The 17,446-nt window shown below is 49.2% G+C and overlaps 1 protein-coding gene across 4 annotated transcripts in view; it reads left to right on the forward strand.

The window, feature by feature from the left end:
* Ankrd11 (ankyrin repeat domain containing 11) overlaps positions 1–16,277 on the forward strand; it is a 166,612-nt gene extending 150,335 nt beyond the window's left edge. For all 4 annotated transcript variants that reach the window (XM_021631196.2, XM_060391828.1, XM_021631194.2 and 1 more), the window contains 6 exons: positions 1,932–2,079; positions 2,519–9,057; positions 11,602–11,700; positions 11,771–11,914; positions 13,871–13,963; positions 15,297–16,277. In XM_021631196.2, the coding sequence (XP_021486871.1) occupies positions 1,932–2,079; positions 2,519–9,057; positions 11,602–11,700; positions 11,771–11,914; positions 13,871–13,963; positions 15,297–15,482 (7,209 nt within the window). In that variant the 3' untranslated portion in view covers positions 15,483–16,277. The remainder of the gene's footprint in view (positions 1–1,931; positions 2,080–2,518; positions 9,058–11,601; positions 11,701–11,770; positions 11,915–13,870; positions 13,964–15,296) is intronic.
* The last annotated feature ends 1,169 nt before the right edge of the window (positions 16,278–17,446 follow it).

The following is a 17,446-nucleotide window of genomic DNA, read 5'->3' on the forward strand; positions in this document are numbered from 1 at the left end:
TTTTCTGATACTGGGAAGTGAGTTTTGTGTTGTCGTCGTTACTGTCCCCTGTTGTCCCCCACCATAATCCCCTTCCCAGCCTTAAGGCCCAGCTGTTCCTTCTTTCCTAGGTACCCAAATAACCTCTCAGTTTTCATGCCTACTAGCACTGTAGTAAGTGTGCAGTGTTGGCTCTGTTGTCTGGCTGGATAGCTGTATGAGTTGCATCTGAGTCCATGTTCTCAGTGCTCTTGATCCCACCCAGAAGGTCAATCCAAAGTCTGGGGGAAGTTAACACTTGAGGGAAAGTCAGCACGTGGGATTAGTCACATTAGATTACTGTGGTGGGTAGGTCAGGACCTCATCTCGTAGGGAGGAAACCACAGCAGGAAACACTAAGATATGTTGGACATACCTCTTCTTGCAATAGAACGCTTGCAGAAGTGAAATCACTCGGGCTTTTATTGAGGCCCCTAGTCACAGACAGAACAACAAGCAGGCCAGGGATGAGAACATCTACTCAAGTTAATAATGTTGAAAAGCAGCCCATGTCTGGTTGGTTATTTTGAAAGGTACCAGAGCCTGTAGATCCCAAGAACCCAGTGGTCACAGTGAATTGTTGTGGGCTAGGACTTCTGATTGAAAAGATTTGTAAGACAGCCAGAAATGGCACACATTTTTTTTTTTAATATATGATACAAGGAACTATTAAATTTTTAGGTGAGATAATAGCATAATGATTTATTTGCTTGCTAGTTTTTAAGAGCCCTTTTAGAAAAATATACTGAAAAAGTTTATGCAGTGTCTGAGACTTATAAAACAATACTGTGAAAGGTAGGAAGTGTGAATAAAGCTGGCTGTGAGCTGGCAGGTGATAAAAATTATGTAAAATGTTATAAACTCTAGGAACACAGTGAGGTGAGCAGAAGAGAAATAGCCTCTCAGGAGAGAATTCATGGGGTGGTCCAAAAGGCACCTTTTGAAAGCCTTCCTTCCTGGATGGAACAAGGAAATACAGAAAACAGAAAAATAGTACACCTGGTAGGAAAATGGCCTGCATTTCTGGCCTTAGGCGAAAAAGTCACAGGAGGGTACTGACCTGACAGCAGGGAAATAGGTCTTTGGTGCCAGCACTACAGGAACTAAATTCTGACAGCCCACACAATGAAGGAATGAGCCAGCTTTATCTGCACCTTGATGTAAACCAAGCAAGTGAACCTGATTCTTTCGACTGTAAGACAGGCTGTGGTGATTTATTAAAGCAGCAGTAGAGACTTCACATGCATTAGAAACTCTCCAAGCTGATCATCCAATGCAAAACATTACCTTGAAGTGGAAACAGTCTGTGAGTGACGAGAGTATGTATTAAAGCCTGAATTGAAGTTGAGGATAGATTGAAACTGGATGTTTGCACTAGTTGAGTGAGTTACTGTCTCAGGCATATGCTGATTATAAATGGTTGAATAGAGCTGTTAAAATGTCACCTTGAACGTTTCTGTCACCCATGTAACCATCTTTATGCATGTAAAATCAAGCAAGGAAGGAGTTACTTTATTTTCTAATGTAAATGAAAATAAATAAACCAGCTTACAGAAATGTGGTCTTTGTTTTCTCTATTTTCCACACCCCAGTCCTCCAAAGATAACTTTCCCTTTATTCCCCACCCTTGGGACCCACACTGCTAACCAGCTCTCTCCTGGTGGGAAGGGAGCTGCTGTGAGAAGTGCTGGGGAAGAGGGAGAGATGGAGGAAGCAAACTGCTTTTGAAGCGGAACTCTGTGCAGTCTCTCACAAAAGAAGACAGCCTTGCTGGGCACCTAGAGACCTTGCCACAATGGCTCTGCACACTGCACCCCCGCAACAGGGTTTAGAATGGGCTGTAGCTTTCCACAGGCATGGCAGAGTAGCTAGTTTTCAAACAGTCTGCTAATACCATTATTAATGTTTTGTAGGTGGTGAAGTTGTTGTTACGATATGGCGGAAACCCTCAACAAAGCAACAGGAAAGGCGAGACACCGTTGAAAGTAGCCAATTCCCCAACGATGGTCAATCTCCTGTTAGGCAAAGGCACATACACTTCCAGTGAGGAGAGCTCCACTGGTAAGCCAGGCCGGCAGACCATGTCAGTGTGTGGGCGGGGCTCTGTACTGCCTGATCGGGGAGCACCCTGCAGTGTCTACATATGGTATTCCCCTGCAGATTGCCACACAGGGCCTACAAGCTTCCTCGGGTGGCTGGCGCCTTCAGGAACTTCCAGATACAGGAGTTCTGCCAGGGTGCCTCACTGCCGAGATGCCTGCGCTCTGTCTGCTGAGATGCCAGCCTTGCCTCTCACAGAGCCCTGTGGGTCCTCCTGCCTATGGTTGGCCTCAGATGTGACTAAAGTAAAACACTTCTTCAGAGGCACAGCCAACCATCCTCCCCTCCCGGGTGACCATGCCTTGGGGAGGCCTGTTCCCACCACGGCTGCAGAGCATCCTTAATGATGGTAGAAAAATGATTGTGGCCAGCCTGACCTCTCCCTTCCTGTTCCCAACAGAGAGCTCTGAAGAGGAGGATGCCCCATCATTCGCCCCTTCCAGCTCTGTTGATGGCAATAACACAGACTCTGAGTTTGAGAAAGGCCTCAAGCTTAAGGCTAAAAATCCAGAGCCCCAGAAAACTGTGACCCCTGTCAAGGACGAATATGAGTTTGACGAGGATGACGAGCAGGACAGGGTTCCTCCAGTGGATGACAAGCACTTGCTGAAGAAAGACTACAGGAAAGAAACTAAGTCAAACAGCTTCATTTCAATACCCAAAATGGAAGTTAAGAGTTACTCGAAAAACAACACGCTTGCACCAAAGAAGGCAGCCCATCGCATCTTGTCAGACACCTCAGATGAGGAGGATGTGAGTGTTGCCATGGGGCCTGGAGAGAAACTGAGGTTGTCAGCACACACGATGTTACCTAGTAAGGCACGGGAGTCTTCTAGTTCTAGGCAGCAGAAAGAAAAAAATAAATTGAAAAAGAAGCGAAAGAAAGAAACAAAAGGGAAAGAGGTTCGGTTTGGAAAGAGGAGTGACAAATTCTGTTCCTCTGGGTCAGAAAGTGAGTCTTCAGAGAGTGATGACGATGATGGGGACTCTGTTGGGAGCTCAAGCTGCCTCAAGGGGTCCCCGCTGGTGCTGAAGGACCCTTCCCTGTTCAGCTCACTGTCTGCCTCCTCCACCTCGTCTCACGGCAGTGCTGCTGCCCAGAAACATAGCTCTGGCCACACTGACCAGCACACGAAGCACTGGCGCACTGACAATTGGAAAGCCATTTCTTCTCCAGCCTGGTCCGAGGTGAGCTCTTTGTCAGACTCCTCAAGGACGGGACTGACCAGTGAGTCTGACTGCTCCTCTGAGGGCTCTAGTGTGGAATCTCTGAAGCCTGCCAGGAGGAAGCAAGAACACCGTAAAAGGGGTGGCTTGCAGAGCATGCCACCTGAGAAGAGAAGCACCTTCCACCCCTGTACAGACGGAGCTGTCCCCAAGCTGGACAAGGAAGGGAAAGTAGTCAAAAAACACAAAACCAAACACAAACACAAAAACAAGGAGAAAGGACAGTGTTCAGTCAGCCAAGAACTTAAATTGAAAAGCTTTACATACGAATATGAGGACTCCAAGCAAAAGTCAGATAAGGCTATCCTCTTAGATAATGACATTTCCACTGACAATAAGTTGAAAGTATTGAAACATGACCGAGACCATTTTAAGAAAGAAGATAAGGTTGGTAAGATGAAGTCAGAGGATAAAGAGTGGCTTTTTAAGGATGAGAAGGCACTAAAAAGAATCAAGGATATGAACAAGGACATCAACAGATCTTTCCGGGAAGAGAAAGACCGAAGCAGTAAAGCGGAAAGGGAGAAGTCTGCAAAGGAGAAGTCTCCGAAGGAGGAAAAGCTGAGGCTATACAAAGAGGAAAGGAAGAAAAAGTCCAAAGACCGACCTTCCAAATTAGAGAAGAAGAATGACATGAAAGAGGACAAGCTTTCCAAGGAGAAGGAAAAGATCTTCAAAGAGGACAAGGAAAAACTCAAAAAGGAAAAAGTATACAGGGAAGATGCTGCTTTTGATGAATATTGCAACAAAAGTCAGTTTCTGGAGCACGAAGACACCAAGTTCAGCCTTTCTGATGACCAGCAAGAGAGGTGGTTTTCTGACCTGTCGGATTCCTCTTTTGATTTCAAAGGTGAGGACAGCTGGGACTCTCCGGTGACTGACTATAGGGACATCAAGAGTGACTCGGTGGCCAAACTTATACTGGAAACAGTCAAAGAAGATAAGGAAAAGAAGCGTGACAACAAAACTCGGGAAAAGCGAGATTTCAGAGACTCTTTCTTCCGAAAGAAAGACAGGGACTATCTAGATAAGAACTCTGAGAAGAGGAGAGACCAAATAGAAAAGCATAAAAGCATCCCCAGCTATCTCTCCGAGAAAGACAAGAAGAGGCGAGAGTCTGCCGAAGCAGGCCGGGACAGGAGGGATACCCTAGAGGGCTCCAGGGAGCGGAGGGATGGGCGGATGCGGTCTGAAGAGGTGCACAGGGAGGACGTAAAGGAGTGTGGATGTGAGAGCACCTTCAAGGACAAGTCAGACTGTGACTTCACAAAGAACCTGGAGCCATGGGAACGGCCCCATGCAGCACGGGAAAAAGAGAAAAAGGATCTCTTAGAAAAGGAGAGGAAGGAAAAGGGCAGAGTGGAAAAGTACAAAGAGAAGTCTAGTGAGAGAGACAGAAGCGAGAAGTCTATCCTCGAGAAGTGTCAGAAAGACAAGGAATTTGAAAAATGTTTTAAAGAAAAAAAAGATAGCAAGGAAAAGCATAAGGACATACACAGCAAAGACAGAAAAGCATCCCTTGATCAAATGAGAGAGAAGAAGGAAAAGATGTTTCCTAGCATCCTCTCAGAAGACTTCTCAGAAAAAAAGGACGACAAAAAAGGAAAGGAGAAGAGCTGGTACATCGCAGACATATTCACTGATGAGAGTGAAGATGAGAAAGACGATTACATGGCCAGCAGTTTCAAGGTTGGAGAGGCCAGTGACACACAGAGAGTAGACAGCCTCCAGGAGAAGGAAGATGGAAGAGAGCATCCCTCAGATAGGCACAGGAAGTCATCTTCCGACAGACAGCACATAGAGAAGCCAAGGGACAAAGAGCCCAAGGAAAAGAAGAAGGACAGAGCAGCTGCAGAAGGGGGAAAGGACAAGAAGGAAAAGATCTTTGAGAAGCACAAAGAAAAGAAAGATAAAGAGTGTGCAGAAAAATACAAGGACAGGAAAGACAGAGGTGCTGTTGACTCTGCCCAAGAAAAAAAAAATAAACAGAAGCTCCCTGAAAAGGTGGAGAAGAAGCACTTTGCTGAAGACAAGGCCAAAAATAAGCACAAGGAGAAGCCAGAGAAGGAGCACTCCCGAGAGAGAAAGTCTTCACGAGGCCCCGACGTGGAGAAGAGCCTTCTGGAGAAGCTGGAGGAAGAGGCTCTGCATGACTACCGGGAAGACTCCAATGACAAGATCAGTGAGGTCTCCTCCGACAGTTTTGCTGACCATGGCCAGGAACCCAGCCTGAGCACGCTCCTGGAAGTGTCCTTCTCTGAGCCACCACCAGAGGACAAGGCCAGGGAGAGTACCTGCCTCTCAGAGAAACTGAGGGACAAAGAAAGGCACAGGCATTCCTCATCATCCTCTAAGAAAAGCCATGAGCGTGAGAGAGCCAAGAAAGAAAAGGCAGAAAAGAAAGAAAAGAGTGAAGACTACAAGGACGGTAGCAGCAGCAACAGAAAGGACTCCAGCCAATATGAGAAAGACTTTTTGGATGCAGAAACTTACGGGGTTTCTTACACCACAAAAGCTGACATTGAAGAGGAGCTAGATAAAGCCATTGAATTGTTTTCTACAGAAAAGAAAGACAGAAATGATTCTGAAAGAGAACCTACCAAGAAAATAGAAAAGGAATTAAAACCGTATGGGTCGAGTACCATCAGCATCCTAAAAGAGAAGAAGAAGAGAGAAAAGCATAGGGAGAAGTGGAGAGATGAGAAGGAAAAACACAGGGACAAGCATATAGATGGTTTCCTGAGACATCACAAGGATGAGCCAAAGCCTGCAGCCAAAGACAAGGACAACCCTCCCAACTCCTTTAAGGAGAAGTCCAGGGACGAAAGCCTGAAGCTCAGCGAGACCAAACTGAAGGAGAAATTCAAGGAGAATGCAGAGCGAGAGAAGGGGGACCCCGTGAAGCTGAGCAATGGGAATGACAAGCTTCCGCCATCCAGAGATTCAAGCAAGAAAGATATCAGGCCCCGTGAGAAGCTCCTGGGAGATGGGGATCTCATGATGACCAGCTTTGAAAGGATGCTTTCCCAAAAGGACCTTGAGATTGAGGAGCGGCACAAGCGACACAAGGAACGCATGAAGCAGATGGAGAAGATGCGGCATAGGTCTGGAGACCCCAAGCTCAAAGAGAAGAAGGCCACTGATGATGGGCGCAAGAAGAGCCTGGACCTTCCTTCCAAGAAAGCTCTGGGGCTGGACCCACCCTTCAAAGACAAAAAGCTCAAGGAGTCAGCTCCCCTGCTTCCCACTGGTGAAAGCAAGCCACACTCTGGACCCGGTACAGAATCCAAAGACTGGCTAGCTGGGCAACCCTTGAAGGAGGTTCTACCTGCTTCACCCAGGACTGAGCAGGGCCGACCCACTGGGGTACCCACACCTACTTCAGTGGTGTCGTGCCCCAGCTATGAAGAGGTGATGCACACACCCAGGACCCCATCCTGCAGCGCTGATGACTACCCGGACCTGGTGTTCGACTGCACTGACTCCCAACACTCAATGCCTGTCTCTGCCACATCCACCAGCGCCTGCTCCCCACCCTTTTTTGACAGGTTCTCTGTGGCTTCCAGTGTAGTTTCAGAAAACCCAGGCCAGACACCCACAAGGCCTATCTCCACAAACCTTTATCGCTCAATCTCTGTGGATATCAGAAGGACACCTGAAGAGGAATTCAGTGCTGGGGACAAACTGTTCAGGCAGCAGAGTGTGCCTGCGGCCTCTAGTTTTGAATCTCCAGTACAGCACTTGCTGGAAGAAAAGGCTCCTCTGCCACCTGTTCCTGCAGAGAAGTTTGCCTGCCTGTCCCCTGGGTACTACTCCCCAGACTATGGTATCCCCTCACCCAAGGTGGACACTCTGCACTGCCCACCAACAGCTGTGGTCAGTGCCACACCACCCCCAGACAATGTCTTCTCCAACCTACCAGCAAAGTCTTCCCCTTCCCCTAGAGGTGAACTCTTGACCCCAGCCATTGAAGGGGCCCTGCCCACAGATCTAGGCCTACCTCTGGATGCCACAGAGGACCAGCAGGCCACAGCTGCCATCCTTCCCCCAGAGCCCAGCTATCTGGAGCCCCTGGATGAGGGCCCCTTCAACACGGTCATTACGGAGGAGCCTGTTGAGTGGACACACACTGCTGCCGAGCAGGCCCTTTCCTCTACCCTTATTGCTAGTGCCTCTGAGAACCCCGTCAGCTGGCCTGTGGGCTCTGAGCTTCTGCTCAAGTCTCCACAGAGGTTTGCAGAGTCCCCAAAACATTTCTGCCCTGGAGAATCCCTCCATTCCACCGCCCCAGGACCGTTCAGTGCTGCAGAGCCCACATACCCTGTCTCTCCCGCCTCTTACCCTTTGCCAGCTCCTGAGCCAGGCCTCGAGGAGGTGAAAGACGGTGGGACAGGAGCGATCCCAGTGGCCATTTCTACTGCAGAAGGGGCTGCTCCTTATGCTGCTCCCAATAGGCTGGAGTCCTTCTTCAGCAACTGCAAGTCACTCCCAGATGCACCCCTGGACACAGCCCCTGAACCTACATGTGTTACTGCTGTGGCTCAGGTAGAGGCTCTGGGACCCCTGGAGAGCAGTTTTCTAGACAGCAATCATAGCATATCTACTCTCAGCCAGGTGGAACCAGTGTCATGGCATGAAGCCTTTACCAGCCCTGAGGATGACCTGGACCTGGGGCCTTTCTCACTGCCAGAGCTTCCTCTCCAGGCCAAAGATGCTTCAGATGTTGAGGCAGAAGCTGTGGCAGGCAGTCCTGTTCCTCCAGTAGAGACTTCTCCAGGCCCCACTGGGGTCCTCAGCAATGGGGATGTCCCTGCCTCAGCAGCTGAGGAACAACCAGCCCCACCGCCTCAGGAAGCATCACCTCAGCTCTCCACGGAGCCTGAGCCCCCAGAGGAGCCAAAGCTGGATATGGTTCTAGAAGCTACAGTGGAAACAGAGGTCCTGGCCGATGACAGTGCCCCTCAGGCCTCAGTCTCCAATTTGGTGCCGGCACCCAGTCCCCCTGAACAGCATCCCCTGGGAGGTGGTGATGAAGAGACTGAAGCTGAAGACGCTTCTGCTGCTCCCTGCTGTGCACCTGATGGACCCACCACAGATGGCTTGGCACCGGCACACAACAGTGCAGAGGCCACCTGTGTTGTGGCTGCAGCCGAAGGACCCCCAGGCAACGTTCAGCCAGAAGCTACAGATCCAGAGCCCAAACCTACAGCCGAAGTCCCCAAGGCTCCCAAGGTGGAAGAAGTTCCTCAGCGCATGACCAGGAACCGTGCCCAGATGCTGGCAAGCCAGAGCAAGCAAAGTATACCTGCAACAGAGAAGGACCCAATGCCTGCCCCAGCATCTAGAGCCAAGGGCCGTGCCTCTGAGGAGGAAGATGCCCAGGCCCAACACCCCCGCAAGCGCCGCTTCCAACGTTCTAGTCAGCAGCTGCAGCAACAGCTGAACACATCCACACAGCAGACTCGAGAGGTCATCCAGCAGACGCTGGCCGCCATTGTGGATGCTATAAAGCTGGATGCAATTGAGCCCTACCACAGCGACAGGTCCAACCCATACTTTGAGTACCTTCAGATCAGAAAGAAGATTGAAGAAAAACGCAAGATCCTCTGCTGCATCACTCCACAGGCACCCCAGTGCTATGCTGAGTATGTCACCTACACGGGGTCCTACCTCTTGGATGGCAAGCCACTCAGCAAGCTGCACATCCCTGTGGTGAGTGCTATGGGATCTGTGTGTGCAACGGACTACTAAAGAGCAGAAGCCTTTGGTGTCAGGAGAGGCACTGGCATTCTTGGTTGTTGTTAGGGTCAGTTCCTGTTTCACTAGCCCTGCCTTATACACGCCCACCTCCAACTCAGCTGTACAGGTGCTGTGCAGATCAAGGCCTTGGCCTCAGCTTACTTGCCTCCCTCTCCATTCACACACTCACCTGTTCTTGGGTCTCACTAGTATCTTGAAGTGTCCCCTCCTTCATTCTAAGACATTAGTGGTTGCTGTTCTGCCTGACAGAGCCATCTTTTCTTTGTTCTGACCCTGACACATTCCCATGTGTCCCTTTAGCAGGGTCCTCCTGTGGCACATCCCACTTGGACATGCAAAGAACTTCATCTGACCTTCTCAGCACCTCAGAACTGGCCTTTTTTTTTCACATAGCCACACATGGCACCAAGCAGTACATGCCGCTTTCTTCTACCTTCATGCGCCTCACAAAAGCCAAAAGGGAGAGCCTTTTTACTTCACTACTTGCTTACAAGCAGCTTCCTTTCCACACTGCGGGCTTTTGCAGCAGCTCCCTTGCGTGTCAATCCTAATTTGTATAGGGATTTTGCTGTAATGTAAGGGTTGTCTAATGAGCACAAGGCCTAGAAGGAATTACAGGCAGGAAGTACACATAACCTTTGGGAACCCTTCCTAATGAGGATGGGACTCATTTTGGTGGCTTACCACGGAACATATTAGCAGGTTTCAGTCCTGACCCCCCAGGTGGTGTTCTGATTTACAGGGACCAAACCTTTGTGTATATACTACTACATTCCAAAGAATCTGAAATACTTCCTAAGTGAAACTTTGGATTGTCTGTTCTTTTTAAATATGTCTTCAGTTCAAAAGAAAGGGAAAGAGGTAGAAAGGTCACCACCATTCAGGTAGCCCCTGTCAGTTGTCAGTGTGCCTCCCCGCTAGTCTTTCTTAGCAGGACCCAGGCCTGGTTCATCCAAGTCTCATCTGCTGGTTCCTTCACTAGGCCAGAAGCCACAGGAACACACAGCCTCCTCCCACACCACTGTACTTTTTCTAACGGATGTGGTCAGAGAAAAATTAATCACTTGTGCCTGTGCTAAGTCAGCTTCCTACCTGGTCAGCCTTGAGGATGTCTACTTGTCCTACTGGAAACTTAATGCTGGAGGCGAGGCCTATTGAGAAATGCGCGACAAGTGAGGCCTGCGGAAGTTTAGCTGAAATGTTAGGGTGACTCCCTGCCCCAGTTTTCTTGTGTATACATATATAGATGCCTTTACCTGCTGAGCCGCCTTGCTGGCCCCTCAGGAATATTTGTAACTAAGAAGTTCATACCTCAAAGGAGCAGAGTCTATACTAGCTGTTATGGCCAACCACAGGTGGGGCACGCTGAACGTAGCCTGGTGTGTTGGGTGAAAGTGGAGGCCTCCTGAGTCTTGTGTCGCGGGGGTGTGGCTTGGCCACCGGGGGTATGGCTGCTATCCAGGCCTCCCTGCTGAGACGTTGTTGCCTGCCTTTTGTACTCCACCATATCTTAGTGGAAAGACTGTGAGACTTAAATCTTCTCATATGGCTCTTGCCTGAAACAGTTATTCTGTAGCTTTGCCTGATGCCAGGGTCTTTCCATTTCTGCTCCACCACCTCTAATGATAGAGCTCTGCCATCAAGAAAAGTTGCTTCTTGTCCTGAGGTTGTTGTTAGCCTCACCCAGAGTTTGCTTTGAGGTACAAGGCAAAAACAAGCTCTAGCCTTTTGCTGTACATTGTTGCTTACCTTCTGAGCTTTCACCTTCCTGGCTCACGGGACTACATTTGTGCCTCAGCCCTACCCTGTCACCACCACTACATGTTCCCCTTTGCTTTATAGTGATAAAAAGAGACAACAGAATTGGCTTGCCTGCAGCCCTGAACACAGCTCATCTACCTCTGCGTCTGCTTTGGCAGTCTGACGCCATGCTGACCTGACTTATCAGCACTGCACAAGCCTGCCCTCTCCTGTTCCTTTCTGTGTTCTTTTTCCAGAAGTAGAAGGCCTGTTCCTCTTGATCTACAGTGTATTTACTTATTCACCCTGTGAGGCTTAGTGCTTACACTATGATGTGTTGTCAACAGCCCAAGGTCTCTGCAATAGGGCTGCAGGGATGAGGGTGGGCTCTACCCATCGCTTTAGTGTGGTAGCTCCCCCACACTCCCAGATATCCAGGCTTTGGTTTAGGAATCTGTATGTGCGCCTTGAGTGCATGCACCCTCTCCACTGTCAGAACCCCCACATTCCCACTGTGCTCCTTTGGTGGGTACACCTGACCACCTTTCTTATACAAGGAACCACAAACTCCTGGGTGCTCTGTGCCCTGCCTTTTCTGTCACTATTTCTAGGGCAGACTTCACATGCAACTTTCCCGTTTGCTTCCAGGTAAGCCTCTGGTACCTCTCAGCAGGTTTCTGGGTGTCACGAAGCTAGAACATGTTCAGATTTTAAGTATGCTCTTTGTGGCTTACCCTCTTCCCCTTACATTTGCAGATAGCACCCCCTCCGTCTCTGGCAGAGCCCCTGAAGGAGCTGTTCAAGCAGCAAGAGGCTGTGCGGGGTAAGCTGCGTCTGCAGCACAGCATCGAGAGGGTAAGTGGAGCCATAGGCAAGGGTCCTGGTGGCAATAATCTTAAGCTTACCTGTTCCTCTCCTTCCTCAGGAGAAGCTGATTGTGTCCTGTGAGCAAGAGATCCTTCGGGTTCACTGCCGGGCAGCCAGGACCATTGCCAACCAGGCAGTCCCATTCAGTGCGTGTACCATGCTGCTAGACTCTGAGGTCTACAACATGCCTCTGGAAAGCCAGGTCAGTAACATGATCAGGTGTGGCTGTCAGCTTTCACTTCTTCCCCCGACACATAGTCTACACTCCCGAGCCTCTGCCCTGCACCTACACCATAGCTTCCTTGCTCATGGCATGCTGTGAGGCCCAAGCTCCTAGTCCCAGGTTGCCTCAGAAGGCAAGGGAATGTCATGGACAATGCCCTCAAGCCTTTGGTGTATTTCAGTCTCTTACAGAGTTTTTGGAAGTTCCTCTGAGGCAGCTGTGCAGGCAAGTAGGATGAATAGCCCCCTCCTCCCTCTTAAAGGCTACAGGAGTGACGTCAGTCTGTTTCAATTGGCAGTCCCATCTATAGCTACAGGGGACCAGAGCTGCTATGTCAGTGGCCATGATGGGTCAGTAGTAATTGCAGCAATAAGATGTGGGGACCCCAGGTCAGCATTTCTGTGAGGCTGCAGAGGCCCGGTAGAGATTCTTAGCTTCCATTGTACCTGACAGTTGGAGCTACGGGGCCTGTGTACACTACACCAGAGCAGCATTCCAGTGCCTTAACTGCATTCCCGCCCCAGCTGGTCACTGAGCACAGTCCCACCACCCTCTTCCCGCTCTGCATCATTTCAGAGCCAAGGCTGCTGTAGATAACGGCCCCAAGCCCACTCTGCCAGGCTGTGAATGTCTACAGTTGTTTTCTCACACACTGTTCTCCATCCTCTGTGGACAGTCTCATATCAATTAAACATTATTCTTGGGAATATCCCAACTATATCCCTGTTCAGCATGGAACTGCCTATAACCTGTTCCCTTGTGGCTGTTAAGACCTTGGTGATGTGTTTCCTCTTAAAACAGGAGCACTAGAGGTCCCTTGCCCTATACAGCATGACTGAGGAGACTTGGGGTAACACCTTCTTTCAGTCCACTAACGTTCTTACACTTGGGGAAAGAGACACACTGCCCCCATTTTGCACAGGTTAACAACAGGTTTTCTAGTCTCCTGTAGCCTAGGCTGGCCTTGAACTCCTGTTTGGCCTCTAGCTCTTAAGTCCTGGGTTATACATGTGCCACCATGCCTAGCACGAGCGATACGCTGCATTTGTCAGCAAACTGAAGCAGATTTAGTTTGGGGCCAGATAATAGAAAGTTTTGCTTAAATACAGAATCCCTGTACTTTGCAAACAGTTTTCTGGGTTGCTTTTGAAGGAGAAAGATGAGACCATCTCTGCCTGAAACATCTTGCTGATGCATACTGGATATTAGTTAACAGTTGGTCCACAGGGGTTCAAGGGCCAACAGTTTCAGAACTTTTTAATTTTCCTTGCTTCCTAGCATGGATATCAGCCAACCATGTCAGAGCAGGATCTGTTTTCATGCAGCCATTCCAGCTCCGCCTTTCTGAGGCAACATAAAGCTTGGTTTGCAGACTACTCTATCACAATACAAACAAGGTCACGTGCAATGAAAAGGAGGTGAGGAGCTACTTAAAGCTCAAACTGCATACAGAGGGAAAGCCAGGAAGGACGCTGATCCCAGTCCACAGAAGACTCTCAGTTTCCACCTCAGGCTTCTCAGCTATCCTTTTCAAAGCAGAGAAATTCCATCAGATGTTTTAGCTTCTGTGAAGGAATAAATTAAAATATAATACCATTGCCAGCTTTGTGTGATCCTGTTGCAGTCCTATAAAGTTGGAGGCCACCGTCTCTGTGGGTTTCTGATCTGTCCCTCCTAGTACACTAGGCTCAAATATAGGGAACTGACCATATCTCATGCAGCTCTGCCAAATATGGACTGCCCCATCACCACTCAGCGGGTCAGAGGCTGAGTGCCTAGGACTGCTCTCCCTCAGGGCAACAGCAGATGGTTGAAACATACACTGCCAGGATGAGGTCACCCTGTGTTCTCTAATGGGAAAAGGTACTGAACCAAAGGTTTCACCCTCATGGTCTCCAAGAGCTTTTGATGAACATCCCCGTGTGATTTCTGCAGGGTGATGAAAACAAGTCTGTGCGAGATCGCTTCAATGCCCGCCAGTTCATTTCTTGGCTGCAAGATGTGGATGACAAGTATGACCGCATGAAGGTGAGTTGTAGTGTTTGATTGCTTTCCGTGGTGGCCGTACCACTGCAGGCATGATCATAAATGACGCTTTCCACACTACTGCTGCTTCCAGGGAGCAAAGATTTAAGTTACAGTTTCCTCAAGTGTCTTCCCTTTCCTGGTACGGAACCCTCCTAAGAGGTCACAACCCACAGTCTCCTGATTGCTGCCATCAGATGCATATTGTAGACAGTGAGATGTTAGAGTTAGCTGGGCAGTGAACAGTGAGCATATCATAGCAGGTCGTTCAGAGGTGCTGAGCCGACCCTGAGAGAATCAGAAGCCTTTGTGGCATATGGGCTATTTATAAAACTTGGGCCTGAGGCTTGGCAGAAGTAGGACTGAGGTGGTATCCATTTTCCTATGAGCTCCTGTTCTCGTTTCCTCTTAGTCTATAATAGGGGCGCCTCCAGGTCACTGGACACCTCATCCCAGGTGAGGTTATATATAATGTTGACGAGAAGACAGAGGAAAGGCTATGACAAGAGAAAACAGTTCTAAAATTTTTTGAAGAGAATCCTTGGAGATAAAATGGCCAAATTTTTCCTGGAAGAAGATAAAATGGCCAAATCATAGTGAAAAGATATTCAGTGTTAATTTTTTTTTTTTAGAACCAAAAGGTGAATGGGGTTCTTCATTAAGAAGACTACGCAAGGCTGGGTTGGAGGAAGGCTGTCACCCTCTAGTTTGGGAGGCATGTCAGCTGGTTTTCATCAGTCAGGCACATAGTACTGAATTTCATAAATCCTGCATCTAACCAGCAGTTAAATGACTTCAGTCATTTAAAACCTAAGGATATGAGCCATGTGTTCATTGTGATAACCCAGTCAACTAGACACCAGAACTGTCAAGCCTGAGCCATGTTCAAATTACCTATTCAGTCCCAAAACGTTTCCCCACTACATCCAGCTTTCTACGTGTACTTCTAAACGTTAATCACACACACACACACACAAAATGTACAAAATGGAAACAGCGAAAGCACAGTTGACTCGGCCCTGGTAAATGCGGCGAGTTGGCGGCTGCACTAGCCGCTGCTGGTGGAGGTGAGGCAGGCAGTGTGCAGAGCCGTCAAGGCTCAGACCTCCAGCATGAGTTACTCCAGGCTGGTGCACGGATGGGGGCGGTCCATCTGCTGGACACAGGTCTCTAGCCCTGTCTTCCCACAGCTGGCTCCAGGAGGGCCTGCGCCTCCCAGGGGATAATCCAGGTTCTGGGCTAAGAACCCAGATGGGTTTGCGGTCCTGTGCTGAATCCTGAAGGCAGTGGTGGAAACCAGGGCCTGGCCATCCTTCTCTCCTTGTGTGCCCCACAGACATGTTTGCTGATGCGGCAGCAGCATGAGGCTGCAGCCCTCAATGCCGTGCAAAGGATGGAGTGGCAGCTGAAGGCCCAGGAGCTGGACCCCGCTGGGCACAAATCCCTCTGTGTGAACGAGGTGCCGTCCTTCTACGTGCCCATGGTTGACGTCAACGATGACTTTGTACTGTTGCCAGCGTGACACTCAGAGGAAGCTCACAGGACACAGACAAGGGCCGCACAGGTCGCCCGGCAGCAGAGGAGGGAGCACCACGGCCATCAAGTGGGAGGAGCCTAGAGACTGCACCTGGCCATCCATCTCCCTTCAGATGCCAGTGAGGCAGAATGCATCTCTTTTTACCAGTTGCTGTGGGGAGCACGAGGCCCAGACACTGCAGAGCTTTGCCAGCCTTGGGACAAGGAGACCATGGCCACAGACAAGGCGGCTCTGTCTCAGCCATGCCCTCTGGGTTTTCTTCCAGCCGACGACAGGGCACTTGAGGAGCAGAACAGAGTGTGTTTTTAATTCCTCGTTCCATTCTGATCAACTAATGGAAAATAGACTAAGGCGTCCACCTCGCATAAGCAGTGACCTCCAGGTCAAAGAGGCAGGAAGTGCTGTCCCGCCATGGTCCCCGGGGCAGGCTTGGACACTGGAGCCGGCAAGGGTTCGGCTGCCGCCTGCCTGGACACAGGGACGCAGCCAGGACTCTCCAATAGTGTTTTTAATGGAGTCAAATCCACGTGGTTTGTATATTTTTCCTTTAATCTTGGGCATTTTGTTTCTCTTTCTGAGAACGTAACTTGAAACACTACAGAGCCAATAATCCTATAGAGTGTATCCGCAAACCTGTACAGTTTTATATACATTCACAATGTACTTTTGCTGCCTTCTAGATAATTTATTTTGCAACACATTACTGCACAGTTGTAAATAACTTATGTACTGTAACATCACTTTCAGTTATGTGTAAAGAAATAAATAAATTAATTAAAATGCTCTTTGTACATGGCACCATCCCTTCAGGTAACAGGGTTTTTCTCCCAAGAGGGCCAGTATGTCCACGAGCATGCATATCAAAGTACTTGGGCCTCCAGGAGACAGCTTGAAGGTAGAATTCTGTGCTGCTACTTTGTTCCAGGTCAGGCTGGAGCAGAGGCCAGCAAGGCCTTGCCAGTGGTCTATTAGCCTAGGACCCAGAGCCACTTGTTCCTAAGCAGTTCTTCAGCCTCCAAGACACTCCCTTGTCCAGATGGCTGTGGACACTAGGCTTCTACCACCAACAGATCTATCACAATTGTTTCTGCTGAAGACCCTTGGCCTTGAGCATGGCTGATAATGTATAGATGTCCTAGTAGCTCTGCAACTAGGGACATTCTTTTTTGGCTCTTAGTTCACTGTTTATCCCTAAACTACAGAGCTTTGTCATGAAACACTTCTTTGCAGCTTCATTTTGCACTTGCAATTATCTCAGTTTTTCCAAGCATCCCTAGAACCACCAATTTCAGCCCACAGTGACAAAGCACAAACACTATGGCCCTATGCGTAAGGCTTCGTTGCCTTAAAGACAGTTGACATAAATGAATGCATAAATATTATTTACAGACACACATCTTACCTATCAACCTGAGAAGCCCTGCTGAGCTGAGCTTTACATTAGCAGTACTTAGGCCTTTCAGACTTCTACCAGAGAGCCAGCTCTGAAATACAGACACCTGCAAGACGCATGTTCAGTCCTCCAGCAATCAGAGAAACTGGTTAGGTCCACTGACTCCTAGGTTGGCCTAATGACAGCGCTCCATCCAGGTTTCCTGTCCAGGTGACCCTGGAGCCTGGCGAGAGATTTGCCTTGGAGAACCACAGCAGCTCTCTACAGGTGATTTCTCTGTGTATCCCTGGCTATCCTGGAACTCGCTCTGTAGACCAGGCTGGCCTCGATCTCAGAGATTCGTTTGCCTCTGCCTTCTGAGCGCTAGGATTAAAGGCATGGGTTACTCTCACCCAGCCTACTGGGGATATAGGGAAGGCTCAGAGAGTGGAGAGGAGAATGAAAAATATAACCCAGAGAGGCAATAGGAGCCACAGCCAAGATGGGCTACAACAGCCACAATAACAGTAACAATACCTTGCTCCACACACTAGGAGCTCCTTTTACTTCCACTCAC

Source organism: Meriones unguiculatus, chromosome 10, assembly GCF_030254825.1.
Source record: "Meriones unguiculatus strain TT.TT164.6M chromosome 10, Bangor_MerUng_6.1, whole genome shotgun sequence".
Taxonomy (NCBI): Eukaryota; Metazoa; Chordata; class Mammalia; order Rodentia; family Muridae; genus Meriones; species Meriones unguiculatus.